The 16003-nt window shown below is 45.3% G+C and overlaps 2 protein-coding genes across 5 annotated transcripts in view; one reads left to right on the plus strand and one right to left on the minus strand.

Moving 5' to 3' along the window:
- The window catches only part of si:dkey-288a3.2 (protein phosphatase 1 regulatory subunit 37), a 52234-nt gene extending 50101 nt beyond the window's left edge, over positions 1-2133 (plus strand). For all 4 annotated transcript variants that reach the window (XM_042072950.1, XM_042072951.1, XM_042072953.1 and 1 more), the window contains one exon: positions 1770-2133. In XM_042072950.1, coding sequence (XP_041928884.1) covers positions 1770-2015 — 246 coding nt within the window. In that variant the 3' untranslated portion in view covers positions 2016-2133. The remainder of the gene's footprint in view (positions 1-1769) is intronic.
- Positions 2134-7707: 5574 nt separating this feature from the next.
- ak7b (adenylate kinase 7b) lies at positions 7708-15945 on the minus strand. The gene is made up of 18 exons (XM_042072740.1): positions 15804-15945; positions 15492-15674; positions 15230-15338; positions 15030-15124; positions 14799-14909; positions 14496-14579; positions 14202-14290; positions 13855-13945; positions 13657-13734; positions 13393-13542; positions 12856-12984; positions 12550-12655; positions 11818-11946; positions 11681-11731; positions 11259-11456; positions 10505-10725; positions 8523-8681; positions 7708-7890 (listed from the first exon to the last, which is right to left on the minus strand). Exons 1-18 carry the CDS (start codon positions 15891-15893, stop codon positions 7852-7854), a joined length of 2112 nt encoding a protein of 703 aa, XP_041928674.1. The 5' UTR covers positions 15894-15945; the 3' UTR covers positions 7708-7851.
- Positions 15946-16003: the final 58 nt, after the last annotated feature.

The raw sequence follows: 16003 nt of genomic DNA on the forward strand, positions 1-16003 counted from the left end.
GCGGTACAAAATATGACCGCCGCCCAGTCCAGCAAATTTTTTCCACAAAAAGAAATCACGCTGAAAGGCCTATATGATTCTAACTGTCTCACTAAATTGCATTATCCACACTCAATTCTCACTGGTATCTGCTAGACAACAAGTACCAAAACATGATTAGTTCATAGATTTCACATGTAAAATTCATTTTATACAACCCCACCTCCATCTTGCCTGTTCATAATTCTGAGAAATTCTTGATTGTTTGTGTTATGTTTATGTTGTGTGTGTGTGTGTGTGTGTGTGCGTGCTTGTGTGTGTGCCTGCGTATGTGCCTGTGCATGCAAGCGTACATATGTCTACTGTGTGAGGATGTGTCATACGTATGATTACTGTGAATGTATGTGTGTGTGTGTGTGTGTGTGTGTATCTGTTTGTGCACATGTGTGCACATGAAATGGGTTAACATGACCCCTGGAGGCAATCATACGGAAAAAAATGGTCATCCTAGGCCCTACAGTTCTCAAGATATTCACAGAGAACTGTGTCTGCCCTACCCTCCTTTCGGGGGGTCCAGTCCAGCGGGGGGGGCTACAGATCAAAACGAAAAATGACGGTTCCATGCTATCCATGTGGGGGTACATGCCCACTAAGTTTTGTGTACCCCGGTCTTTCAGTGTCCCGGGAATCCTTGTTGGTGTACGTCACTAAATGTACACATAAATGATTTTATTGTAAGGCCCCCCATGAACGAAAGCACACAAAACCTGGCATGCATTCGGAGGGTGTCATAATGATCCTACACTTTTAATTTTCGTGCAGTTTTGACCTTGTCAGCCAGAGATATTGTGATGAAAACACCTAATTTTTTGCTTTTTAATTTTTAACTAGGTGGCGCTATACATGAAATAAGTGGTAATGGGATGGGTTGACATGCCCCCTTAAGACCAACATACATAAAAAAGGTGGACCTCCTAGGCCCTACGGTTCTCGAGATATTCACAGAAAACTGTCTCCGGCCACCTACAGGCCAGTTGGTGTATAGTAATATAAATAAATTTATTGTGTGGCCCCCCATGAACGGAATTCCACAAAACTTGGCGTGCATACAGAGGGTGTCATAATGATCCTACACTTCCAATTTCGTGCAGTTTTGACTATGTTAGGTCACAGATACCTTCAATTACACCTCATTTTTACTTTTTTGTGTTTAACTAGGTGGCGCTATACATGAAATGAGTGGTTATGGAATGGGTTGACATGGCCCCTTGAGATCAACATACAAAAAAAAATGGTCCTCCTACACCCTACGGTTTTCGAGATATTCACAGAAAACTGTGTCTGCCCTACCCTCCTTTCGGGGGGTGCAGTCCAGCAGGGGGGGCTACAGATCAAAACGAAAAATGATGGTTCCATGCTATCCATGTGGGGTTACATGCCCACCAAGTTTCGTGTACCCCGGTCTTTCAGTGTCCCGGGAATCATTGACGGAAATTTGGGCATGCGAAAAAGAAAAATAAATAAAGAAATAAAGAAAAAAAGAAAAAAAAAATCTGACTAAACCTATATGACCGCCGCGCATAAAAAGATACAGAAACAGAACAGAGAGACGCCGTGTGACATTAAATATATGCATACCAACACTGTCTTACCTATTTCTCTCTCTGTCTGTCTGTCTGTCTGTCTGTCTGTCTGTCTGTCTGTCTGTCTGTCTGTCTGTTTGTGTGTGTGTGTGTCTCTGTGTGTGTTCGTGTGTGTGTGTGTCTGTGTGTGTGTGTGTGTGTTCACAGGAGGAGTTTCTGATTGAAACCCAGCAGAGACTCTTGCGTAGCATCTCTGATCTGTGTGCAGAGAAGAAGGGAAAAGAACAAGAGAAAGTGAAGGCAGAAGAGGAGGCAGAAGAGAGAGAAAGAGAAGGAGACAGAGAAAAGGAGGCGGAGGTAGAGATGGAGGTAAAGATGGAGGTAGAGATGGAGGTGGACTCAGGGGGCGGCCAGAGAGACGAGTCTGAGGCTCTGTCCACAAAGTCTGTGTGATGGAGAGCTGTTCTGATGCATACCTCTACTGCCCCAACAACCCACTATATCTCACACACACACACACACGTACACACACATGCTCATTAATACACACACACATGCACATACACACACAAACATACATATGCACACACGCTCTCACACACATGCACGCATGTACGCATACACACTCACTAACACACACACACACACACTTGCACATACATACACAAACACACACATACACACACACAAGCACACACATGTACAGTACATACACAGACACACACATATGCACACGGCCACGCACATATACAGACAGACACACGCACACACACACACACACACACACACACACACACACACACACACATACACATTCACACACACACTAGGAATAAGTCTATTGCAAATAATGATCACCATAAACGTGTGAATCCCTGTAATAAAGCTGAAGTCTCGCTCCCTAATGAAACGCCAGCCTCCCTGCTGCTCCTGCTCTAATGGCCCGCTGAGGCCCTCAGCACTCTCCATAAAGCAAACGTGAGCCACCTAGAAATAAAGACAACTGAGGCCCTCAGCCCTCTCCATAAAGCAAACGTGAGCCACCTAGAAATAAAGACAACTGAGGCCCTCAGCACTCTCCATAAAGCAATCTCTGGGAGTCCCCTCCAAACGTGAGCCACCTAGAAATAAAGACAACTTCTGTATGCCTTTTCTCTCTCTCTCTCTCTCTTTCTCTCTCTCTAACTCTCACACACATATTCTCTCTCTCCCCACTGTGAATGTGACGCAGACTACTGAGTCCCTGGTGGTTGTGTGTGTGTGTGTGTTTTCCATCACCTGATGCCACACCCAGGCTTGGCACCTAAGGGGATCAACATACTTTTTTAACTGGACTCTTTTACTTCATAACCAAAGATGTGTTTTAGCCTGTTAAAATGACAAAGTCTTAGCAACAATAAAATAAACATGTATTAAACTATTTAAAAAGGAATATGGTGTGTGTGTTTTTTCATTGAAATGACATTAAAACGCTGAAAGAGCAGCACTCCACAATGCTATGCAATTAAATATTACAATGTAACACATCCATAAAGTACATTACTTACAGTTACTATGTAGTGATAGCATATCTCACATGAAGCCTATGCAGTCAGTAGTTTATCCCCATATTCATATTTGGAGGATAACAATAGAGTTTTAAAAAAATGAAATGTGAATGACTGTAATGTGATTGAGTGTAAATTGCGTATGGCGTGTTTGTGTATCTGACAATGAACAGCAGGCTTCTTGAAAATCATCAAATCCAACACTCCAAAACTTTGTTGAAAAAAACAACAACAACAACAACAAAAGCTAGGTGTGATTGTTTTTCACACTTTGTAAATCACCGAACCCTGAACTGCTTGAGCATCCCTTGATTGACAGATTAACACAAAATCACTGTTTAGCAGGAAGGGAGCTTCCTCCACCCCCCCACCCCCGCCCCCATCTCCTCCACTATGCCCCAACCTCTCTGCTGTGATTTGGATACCCACCCACCCACCCCAACCCCCTTCCTTGCCCCCCACACACCCCAACCCCCTTCTTGCCCCCCCAGGTGCCCGCCTTCTCCTACACCCTCGGCACGGGGCAGGGGCAGATTGACAGAGCAGCATGGGGCGGCCTCCGCTGTGCCAACTGCCCCTCCCCCTCCTCCTCCCTCCCCCCTCGTCCGCCCCTGCGCTGTGTGTGTGTTTGTGTGTGTGTGTGTGTGTGTGTGTGTGTGTGCTGCGCTCCACCTGATGTTTTAACAAAGGCTTCCATCTCCATCTCTGCCATCTTCACTCCTGTCTCCTGCAGATCTATCCTGGCATGCCCTCACCCCCCTACCTGCTCTACAGAAACACACACACACAGAGATAGATATACACACATGCACACACACACATACAGATATAAGTATAAGTATATATACTTTTTTGATCCTGTGAGGGAAATTTGGTCTCTGCATTTATCCCAATCCGTGAATTAGTGAAACACAAACAGCACACAGTGAACACACAGTGAGGTGAAGCACACACTAATCCCGGCGCAGTGAGCTGCCTGCATCAACAGCGGCGCTCGGGGAGCAGTGAGGGGTTAGATGTCTTGCTCAAGGGCACTTCAGCCGTTCCTACTGGTCGGGGTTCGAACCGGCAACCCTCCGGTTACAAGTCCAGAGTGCTAACCAGTGGGCCACGGCTGCCCAGTATACACACATATACACACACACACACACAGAGAGAGACACATACACAGGCACACACACACGCACACACACGTCAGCCAAGCAGCTTGTCAGCCAGCTACCCAGTCATCTCAACTAGGTATGAGAGCTGATCTGCGGCCCGTGCAAACAGATGCTCGGCCGGTGGGAGAGAGGCTGCCGCTTGGCTGCTGTATCCAGGATGATTGGGGGGGCACACGCCGGACCAGGCCCAGGGGGGGGGGGGGGGGGGGGGGCACTACACTACACTCATGTCTGAGTGAGCGAGCGTGAGTGAGTCAGTGTGTGAGTGAGTGTTTGAGCGAGTGAGAGTGAGTGTGTGAGTGAAAGAGTTAGTGAGTGAATGACTGAGTGAGAGTGATTATGTGAGTGAGTGAGTGAGTGTGTGAAAGTGACTAAGTGAAGTGAATGGATGAGTAGTTTAGCCAGAAAAGGAGTGGAGTGAGTGAGAATGAGAGAAGGCCTGCGTCTGTGAGTGACGTAGACATCAAGTCTGTGTGGCATTGCTCTAAGTCGTCGTTCTCTTCGTGCGAATCTTCTGATTGTGTTTTGCTCGAGTTCTCTGTGCCACTGCAGCGCTGAGTAAATGATGACTCGCGTTTATGAGCGCAGGTGTCATACGGAGGTCAGAGTGAGATTTATCATGGTTAATAATTAGAGATGACAGCCCAAATCATTAATAATGAGGAATCTTTATACTGACCCTAATCCACACTATCATCAATCACAACCCCCCCCCCCCCACCCTCCCAAAAAAGGAGAGAAAAATCTCTCTGACTTTCAGCAGGGACACAGTGCGAAGAGCGAACAGCTAGTGCCGTCTGACACACACACACACACACACACACATATGTATGCACTCCCACACACTTCTTGGAGGTGTTCCCCCGTTTTGATGAATTTCCGGCGCCGGTTCCCCGGTCTCCTGCTGAACGTGTGGCTCGCGCGCCTCTCTTCCCTGTCAAGCCGATCCGCCGTACAATCACTCGCGAGGCTGAGCCGCCACGGGGACCGTTCCGCGTCCTCTGGGGCTCCACACACACACACACACACACACACACACACACACACACACACTCTTCCCTTTCCTTCCCTCCTCTCCCCTTGCACAGGCTGGGGTGTGTGAGGGTGTTTGTGTGGAGGGGGGTACGCCTGTATGTGTGTGTGTGTGTGTGTGTGTGTGTGTATGTGTGTGTGTGTGTATGTGTGTGTATGTGTGTGTGTGTGTGTGTGTGTGTGTGTGTGTGTGTGTATGTATGTGTTGCGTGTGTGCTTCTGTGTCCCAAGAGTGTGAGTGGGTGGATGTGTGTGTGTGTGTGTATGAATGATCTCATGGAAGTAGACTCCTCCTGTCCTAGTTCATCGGCTTTGAACTCTCTACCCATAAGTGCCATATGAAGCAATGCAGTACTATTTTATGAAGTAAATAACAGCTATAAAAATTATATATGATACCATTTGGAAGGTTGTTCTACTAGGATATGAGTGATCACTTTAGAATGTGCATACATCATATAAACAGAGTTAAAATAATGCAATTCCTGTTCTGAATTATATAGTAATTAATACACACCAATGTCCATTATTAGTGGCATTTATTAACAGATATTCCTAGGCCTTCATTATTTCCTTACAGCGTGGCATGAATTTTAGCTTTGATCAAAAGCTGTCAAGATCAAAAGTGAAACATTTTGAATATATATTTTTACTCTTTGAGCATACTCTAAAAAACATTTTTACAAGAACATATAAAGACAGTGGTCATGCATAAAAGACAATATTTCAAGCATTTTCACAAGGCATTTTTCAGGGCCTGCAAGCAAGTGGATCTGACAACAAATATTGGCAGCAAAGGAAAGGAAACCAGAACGTGGCGTCTTGGCCAATTGAGGAGGCCGTAATGATATTCACAAGAAGCCCCCCTGCAGAGACAGAGGGGAAACTGTTCCTAAGCAACAAAACACATTTTCTGTCTGAATGCGGGAGAGGTGCTGGGGCGGCTTTTCTCTGCATGGTGACTGAAGTGCCGGTTTGTGAAGAGTGAGAAGTGTGTGAGTGTGTGTGTGTGTGGCATTGTTTCAAGGTGTGACAGTTTCAAACTGACGGTAAGCGCTGCTGAGAACTCTCACAATCACATTGCAAATGTAGTCACAGTCAATGCAGAGGTCGCTGTTTATAAACTTTAAAAGAATCCAACTTGAGGTCATTTACAGTATATTTGTACCAGCTAAGAATGAGGGGAAAAGAAACTGATACCAGATATTTATATCAATAGTGCTTACGGAGTTCTCGAATAATTTATTCTTCTCAGAACCTCATGTCATACCCATGCCGACACTGCCATCTAGTGTTTAAAAATCAAATTGTAGGTGTGTGACAACAGGCGAACTTAAGATTCTGAACAGACCTTGAATCTTTCCAGCTGGTAGAGTAGTCAGAGTGGCAGTTGTGGGTTTGAGTCCCAGCTGGTAGAGTAGTCAGAGTGGCAGTTGTGGGTTTGAGTCCCAGCTGGTAGAGTAGTCAGAGTGGCAGTTGTGGGTTTGAGTCCCAGCTGGTAGAGTAGTCAGAGTGGCAGTTGTGGGTTTGAGTCCCAGCTGGTAGAGTAGTCAGAGTGGCAGTTGTGGGTTTGAGTCCCAGCTGGTAGAGTAGTCAGAGTGGCAGTTGTGGGTTTGAGTCCCAGCTGGTAGAGTAGTCAGAGTGGCAGTTGTGGGTTTGAGTCCCAGCTGGTAGAGTAGTCAGAGTGGCAGTTGTGGGTTTGAGTCCCAGCTGGTAGAGTAGTCAGAGTGGCAGTTGTGGGTTTGAGTCCCAGCTGGTAGAGTAGTCAGAGTGGCAGTTGTGGGTTTGAGTCCCAGCTGGTAGAGTAGTCAGAGTGGCAGTTGTGGGTTTGATTCTCAGCTGCCGCTGCTCTTAGCCTGAATGGGTCCAAAGTGTTTGTGCCTGTAAGTCCCTTTGGATGAACACATACACACAATAAATGCATAGAAATACAATATCAGATTTGTACATTAATCAGCAGTCCATGGCAGCTCCCTGTGCTTGAACCCATTTCCTTGGAGCTGTTAATATCTTACTACACTATAGTCACGCCACAACTGTACTTGATGCGAGACCTCCATGCATCATTTTGCAAAGCATTTGCACAAGGACTTTGCCCACTGAGTTTTAGAACGAACGAATGAGTGACAAATTTAAGTAAATGCGTCAAAGGATCTTTCCACGGATCAACAACATACACCCAACCCTGCCCTATCGTCCTCTCCTTACAAAACCACGGGACAAACAACAATCGATGAAATGATCTCTAATTCAGAAAAATGTGATGTACTGTATGCATTTCTAGAGCACTACTATTATGTGGAAAATAGCCTCCTAGTGGCAGAAATCGGCAATGGTACTTTCTGGATACACATGAAAAAGGAATGTACCCAATGACAGAAATAATGACAGAAATAAAAATGATTTACTTTAGTTTTGCTTTTTATTTATTGGTAACGCATATGAATGGTGACAGCCTTAAACATATTCTAGGTAATCCTATTTTGTTTTGCCTTTGTTTCCATAAAAATACAGCAGTTGATGATTGCATCGCCTGTCGAAGTCATCTCACTGAACGTCAGGGTTGTTTTGGAAGAGATACTCTGCCTGAAATCAAACACATTCACAACATGAGACGACTGTCAAGTGTCAACTCTCAAGACCATCAACATGCAAGTACACACAGATGTAAAATTCTATTCCATGACTTTCCCCTGACTTTCCCTGACACAAAAACTGCATTTCCATGACTTCCTATATAATGGATGGTACAATATACGACCAAAGATTTCAGAGCAGCCGCAGAGCGTTCAAGAATCTTTTACTTTTTTAGAGTTGGGCAAACCACAACTACTCAACCAAGCAGTAAAGCTAATACCAATAAACTCAACCAGATAAACACCAATTCTGCGTGGAAATATATTTGTATTCATGTATTTTGTCAAGTCAATTTTAACTGCTGCAACAAAATTTCCTGATATTCCATGAATTTGCCCCAAAAATTCCCTGACTTTTCATGTCTGGAATAACTTTCCTAAAATTCCATGATATTTCAGAAATTCCATGACCCGTGGGAACCCTGCTACACAGTACAACACTGAAAGGTGAGGAATAGATACTATATCTATCTAAACGGAAGGAGACAGAAAGACGGACAGACACATTGATCCCAAAGAAAATGTGGGGATAAAAATACAGCTGCTACAGCTGCTGTTTCGGTGTGAACCCAGCTCTGTTACCAGGAAGTCGATGGGGTCGGAGGGTCGGTTCTGGCAGCACTCGATGAGGCCGGCTGTGAGCGTTGGCATGACGTGCTGCGCCAGGTAGCCTCGCAGGGGCACCGACTGGGCCTCCAGGAGCTCGTTCTCCTGTCGCTTCACCTCCTCAAGCTGCCTGCTCTGTACACTCACACACACACACACACACACACACACACACAGATACATACAGTAGACAAACACAAGCACAGACACATACACACACACATACACACACACACACACACACACACACACACACACACACACACACACACACAGATACACACACACACACACACACACAGATACATAGACAAACACAAGCACAGACACATACACACACATACACACACACATACATACACACACACACACACAAACACACCAACAAACTTTAGCCATTCACTTAACATACTTCTGTGATGCCAGGTCACAAGTCATCCCTTCTCCCAGGGACATCCCTGCGCTGACGCTTTGTACAGGCCTGGCTCTGTCCCCAGAAATGTCCCTGGACCCACAACTGACACATCGCACAAGTGCCTTCTAAAGACTCTCATTCAAAGGGATCCTAATCAAGGAGCGTACCTGCACAGGGACACACTCCAGGCCCCAGTGCACCGGCATCCCTCTGCGCTCTTTAAGAGGAGCCAGCGAGGAGCAGCACCTCCTTACCCACTCCTCCCAGTGCACCTCCCTCTGCGCTCTTTAAGGGGAGCCAGCGAGGAGCAGCACCTCCTTACCCACTCCTCCCAGTGCACCTCCCTCTGCGGTCTGTAAGAGGAGCCAGAGAGAAGTAGCGACTCCTTGGCATCGCTTAAGCTGGGAACAGACCTCCCGATGTTTTAAGTTGCACCCGATAAGAATTGAGTAGACTAAACCTACAGACGGAGTCTGATATGATTGGGAGTTCGTTATGTGCACGAACATAACGATTGAGCTGTTGGATTTTATAATGTCATAATTGCAACCATGGCAACCATATAACGGACCGGTCAAGAAAATATCAAACATGTTTGATTGAATCTGGATTGCGCCGTCAACAATGGAAATAATCTCTAAGGGTTGAATCCGTCACCCAAACACACATGACGATTCCAGCTGTGAACACCACGCCTACCGTTGACTCCCTCGGACTTGCCATGATGGTCACAGACGTTCAATCCTCTTAAAAATCGGGAGGTCTGTGCCCAGCTTTACCCACTCCTCCCAGGGCGCATCCCTCTGTGCTCTGTAAGGCGGGATCACATTAGCCAGCGGCAAGCGGCAGGTTTGCTATTGTTCTCTATGGTGCGGCAGCGGAACGGTGGCAGGTTTCCTATTGTTCTCTATGGTGCGGCAGTGGAACGGTGGCAGGTTTCCTATTGTTCTCTATGGTGCGGCAGCGGAACGGTGGCAGGTTTCCTATTGTTCTCTCTGGTGCGGCAGCGGAACGGTGGCAACGCTGATGTAACGCTAGCGGTGAACAAGCTGGGCGTTGAACTTGGTTCAACTTTCAAAGCGCAACGCGAGCGTATTCAATTGACAAAGCGTTTGTGTTGCTTAGGAACGAGATAAAACATATTATGGTCTGAGCGTTGCGTTACGCTTGCCGCTGCCGCTTGCCGCTGGCTAATATGATCCCTGCCTAAGAGGAGCCAGAGAGAGTAGCACCTCCTTACCCACTCCTCACAGGAGGAGACAGAGAGGAGTAGCACCTCCTTACCCACTCCTCACAGGAGGAGCCAGAGAGAGTAGCACCTCCTTACCCACTCCTCACAGGAGGAGACAGAGAGAGTAGCACCTCCTTACCCACTCCTCACAGGAGGAGAGAGAGGAGTAGCACCTCCTTACCCACTCCTCACAGGAGGAGAGAGAGAGAGTAGCACCTCCTTACCCACTCCTCACAGGAGGAGACAGAGAGGAGTAGCACCTCCTTACCCACTCCTCCCAGGAGGAGACAGAGAGGAGTAGCACCTCCTTACCCACTCCTCCCAGCGCGCCTCCCTCTGGGCTGCCTCCTCGGCCTCCAGCCGCTCCCTCTCGGCCGCCTCCTCGGCCTGCTTCTTCAGCTTGGCCTCGCCGCGCCTCCTCCCCTCCTCCTGGAGCTCCTCGCTGGTGGGGCCGTAGTTCTGGGGCGGACCGACCCGCCGCACGATCTTCTCCATCACCACCAGGTAGTCCACGTCATCACTGCTGCTGATCTCTGCAAACCAGTCACAAGAAATCATATCATCATCATCACACATAGCTCAAATATATTTGTACATCGCTATCTGTTTTTAGGCCATTTGCGTAACTTTCTTTTAGTTTACTTGTACAGCACTTTGGTCAACTGTCGTTGTTTTTAAAGGGCTTTATAATAATAAACCTAAACCTGAAATCTCATTCTTATTGGTAACATTTCATTTGGATAGTCCACTCACAGGGACTTAACAGATCCTCTGTTCAAATTCAAGTTCAGTATGTTCAATTGTTGTTGAACAATTACTGAGCATCACCTTGAATAAATCCAACCCCGGACTATCCAAGTAAAGTGTGACCTTTTATGTTAGCAAAAGTAGTTTGTAGTTAGTAGTAGAAGTTTCACATCACATCATAGAACAGGGTGCATGTTTCTGAAAGATGTTCAGGTTTGCAGAGAAAAGGTCCTCCATTTCTAATGTAATGTATATGGAGTCTCTTTGCCAATGAGAAGGTGATCTGAAATTGAAATACAAAATTCACTTAAATAAGTACCAATGTGCTCTGGTTGAATATCAAGCTCATCAAAGAAGTTGAGCACCGTCTCGTCCTCCATGTTGTTATCTCTGTAGTTGGCCAGGCGACGGGGGAAGCACTCGTAGGAGTACGTGGTTCCCTCCACTTCGCTCTCCGGAAGGTTCAGCACACGGTCCTTCAGAAACGCGTCCGTGGCGTCCAGGGCGAAGATGATCTCTGCGATGCAGACAGAAACATGAGCTCTCAAACAGCACACGCAAACAAAGCCAGTATAGCTCTCCCAGCACATTTAACGAGACGTAAAGACCGCAGACGACGCCAACTTCATAAGATCTGGACCCGCAGCAGTGGGGGAGCCACATGACTGCCCGTGAAGTTCATTAACAACACGAGCACCTTGGTTTTTGACACACCTGGAGTGATCTTGGTTTTTGACACACCTGGAGTGATCTTCTTGCTAGTCTTCATGTCCTCTCCCTCTTCCTCTTCAGCTGCAGAGGGCAACAGGGAAATGGTCAGGTGTACACCGTACAGCATATGGGATGCTAGGCGTCATTACCTGGAAAAGCTATCTTACCATAGAACAACTCCTTAGCTTGATCATAGGTCTTTGGAAACCCATCCAAGACAAACCCTTGGTTCTGACATGGCTTGGATTTCAGCTTGTCTCTGATGATCTGAATAACATACTGGTCGTCCAACCGACCTAGAGGTTGACAAAAAAAAGCACAATGCACATTGTAACAAACATTTGATTAACACACACAGGCTGGATGTTCTTTCTAGCCCTGGATGGTGTCTACTGGCGTGGCGCAGTAGTGAGGTGAGGTACTGTGGTGCAGTAGTGAGGTGAGGTACTGTGCTGTCTAATGGTACTGTGGTGCAGTAGTGAGGTGAGGTACTGTGGTGCAGTAGTGAGGTGAGGTACTGTGGCGCAGTAGTGAGGTGAGGTACTGTGCTGTCTAATGGTACTGTGGTGCAGTAGTGAGGTGAGGTACTGTGGTGCAGTAGTGAGGTGAGGTACTGTGCTGTCTAATGGTACTGTGGTGCAGTAGTGAGGTGAGGTACTGTGGTGCAGTAGTGAGGTGAGGTACTGTGCTGTCTAATGGTACTGTGGTGCAGTAGTGAGGTGAGGTACTGTGGTGCAGTAGTGAGGTGAGGTACTGTGCTGTCTAATGGTACTGTGGTGCAGTAGTGAGGTGAGGTACTGTGGTGCAGTAGTGAGGTGAGGTACTGTGCTGTCTAATGGTACTGTGGTGCAGTAGTGAGGTGAGGTACTGTGGTGCAGTAGCGAGGTGAGGTACTGTACCTCCATTTTGTTCCATGTTCTCCTTCAGGGTATCCAGCTGCTCCTGAGCACCAGATCCTATCTCAACACTGTCCTCATCTGCATATGTCGAGCGAATGAGTGACTCCTGAACAACACACACACACACACACACACACACACACACAGAACAGGCCACTGAGCATTTATTCACATCATTTGATACATTTTTATTCAGAGACAGGCAGGCAGACAGACAGACAGATAGACAGATAGATTGATACATAGATAGATAAATAGACAGATAGATGAAGAAGATATGACTACAATCATAACTATGTAAGGTACCAGGTGAGCAGTGGTTTCATTGATGGTGTCTCTGAGCCTGACGTGATGCAGCTTGTAGTGTTTGCAGATCTTCTGTGCAACAGTGCTCTTCCCCACAGCAGGGGGGCCCAGGACACAGATGCGGATGGGCTGGGGGGAGAGGGGAGAAACCCTTCTGCACAATAATCACACTTCTCCAGACAATGCGTAGGAGCTTATGTTCTACAATGAAATGTTTATTTGCTGTATCCAACCACTGATTTCTGAGAACTCAATGGATAATACAGAGTATGATAATTTGTTGCTGAACACAAATGAGGCCAAATGTGTAAAATATCACCAAACCAAAATCGAACACTCGACACTCAACTGCATTTCATATGAGACCACGAGCAGTGAGAAGTTACACATTGAACAACATCAACTGAAGCAGAATGCAATGGTGTGTATGGCAAGAGAAATCATAATGCATAAAATACTGTACACCTCACAGTATCACTGAGTTAGGTATAGAAGATGTTAATGGAAAGAGCATGAGAGTATGGAGACTTGACTGACCAGAAGTCCCCTGGTGTTTCTGTACTCCTCAACAACACGCTCAATGTTTTCAACGATGCCAGCCTCACACACCCAGGGAATGTTAAGGCTTTCCTTAATAAAGAGCGCCTCAAAGCGCAGATCTACTAAGATCGAATCAATATCTGCTTGCTGTGGACAAGTAAGTATAATTCAGTATTATACAGTTATAAAACATTATAATTAAAATATAGTTTTAGACTAAAGCTTATTCATGTAAACACAGATGCACACATTTAGACTTACTGTGAGGTTTCTATGTAGAAAAGCCTTCTCAACTGAAACTGACTCAGTTTTTCCTGGTCCAAGTGTAAATGATATTGTCTAATAAAAAAATACAGTAATGTCACCTACTGTATACGTAAAGTTACGTACGGTGTTTACAAGCAAGAGCTTTAAAAAAAAATCACTGTAGATGGTTGGATGAATTGAACAGCAACTCACCTGCACAATGTCCTCAATTGTATTCTTTGAGTCATCTACGGCGACTATATAGTGTGGCCTTGGCTTTTGGTCAATAACATTTAAAATGACTCTTGAAACAGGAATAACACAGAAGATTAAACACAGTAGAGAGAGTGAACAGAGGGGTATGCTACGAAGTGAGGTTGCTGGCTTACCTAGGTAACGTTGCTGATCTCAAAACAATATGTAGCCTAACTTCAGAAGCAATACATGCAGTAATGCGTTTTTTTTTAGTAAGCCAGCAAGTAACCTTGCATCCTAGTATATCCCTCAGTAAAACTACCTGACTAGATTAAATAACAAACAAACAAACAAACACAGCTGACCTGGCCAAGTCATTAATGTGTATGGTTGGGAGGATGTTGGTGCCTTTTCCAAAGATAGGAACTTTGGGAATCTCCCCCAACCAGGATGCCTATTAGAAATATGAATAAGAATTATCATGTTTCACTCAATAGGATTTTACCATTGCATCACCTGTAGGCCTTAATGCACTTTGTCACAGACAGTTACTGTACATTGCACAGTTAATGTACATTACATTTCTGCCCAAAACCCTGAACCAAATGAGATGTGCATAGAACTAAAAGAAAGAGGGTTTGTGTAGTGTCCTGACTCACTCTGAAGAAGAAATGAAAAACCTGTTCCCCCATTCCATACTGAAGTCCTGATGCAAGTACATACGTGCTGAACTGGGACCTTTCCTGCAGGGGAATGAATAGGCTAGTTAGACACCAAAACTGAACTAAAGAGTTAAATTCATTACTCGGTTGCACTGTATTAAATAAATGCTTCTGTTTTCTATCTATTGTAAGAAATGACCAATGACACAATTCATCTTGATATCTATCCTGACTGCTGCAGGAACAAAGTCTAGTAATATCCCAATCTACAACTAAAATGTTTGCACGGTTTTGACTTACAGTTTTTCCCAATTTCACCACAAGTTTTTCAACAGCGATGTGCTGCTTGAAATTGGGGTGTGGTCTTCGTCTTCTATAATCATCATCTGTGAAAGGAATAGATGGATCTTCCTATCAGGAGAGACAAAGAGAGAGTGATAAAAAAAAATAATACTAATACCGTGCATCTGTTATGCTTGTTGAAAATGTACTACAGAAAAGGAAAGTGCTTGGATATAACTTATCACTCACAGGATCAACTGGCTTGCTCAGGGCCCATGTCATGACTGTTGATACCAGAATGAATGTCTTTGGACTGAAAAACTTGTTCATTTTCTCATGAAGGGCTGTGAAAGAATCATTCTATCACATACACAACTTATTTGGTAGCTCCATAAAATGTGTGTTCATTAATGATAGACTGACTATCTATCAGGGCCATGAACAATTACCTGTGACTGCCCATGACGCCTCTTCAATTTGATCTGCATATTCAGTGATGTTATATATGATGACATCACACTCCAGCATTTGCTTCAGAAGTTTATTGCGATCTAATTTCTGTAAGGATATGGGGTTGTAATTTTTGTCATGTCAATGATATCGTAACAACTATTATAGTCATTAAAATAATGTATTGACAACAACAAATAACCATTAGAGTCCAGTTTTACCATAAACTGGCCCCAAGTCATGCTTGACTAGGCTACTCACATGATATTCCTCATATGTGTAAGTGCACTTTTTGCTGTCTGACTTGTCTCTAATGGTCCCGACAATTTGATACGTTGCCGGTTTAGCATTTTGATGACCATCTCGTGGAGACAACTCTTCTTCTTCAAAGTCATGGTCTGTCAACTCCTCAAGAGACGGCCCAATAAAGCTTTCTGACAAAAACTGGAGAGATTAATTAGCAACCGCTGTTAGCTAACGTTACCCATTCTTAGCCTTCCTTCAGGTGTCTCTGATTTCGTCTTTGTCGTTCAAAGTAGGCTACACAACATTAAGAATTACAAAGTACTTCACCTTTCCGATGTATTTTGATGCGTAGGTGTCAACATTATTGATAAAAACTTGCTTTGAGCGTTGAATCCTGTGGATTTCCTCATGGGTCATATTGTTGATTAATGGTTGCTATGACGACGCCCCGGAACATGAGTGGAACATGAGTAAGAGCTGCATCCAGAGGTATCCAGTGTGCACCCATAGACAGTAAAAGTGTGCAC

This window comes from Alosa sapidissima, chromosome 19 (genome assembly GCF_018492685.1).
Source record: "Alosa sapidissima isolate fAloSap1 chromosome 19, fAloSap1.pri, whole genome shotgun sequence".
In the NCBI taxonomy this organism is placed as follows: domain Eukaryota; kingdom Metazoa; phylum Chordata; class Actinopteri; order Clupeiformes; family Clupeidae; genus Alosa; species Alosa sapidissima.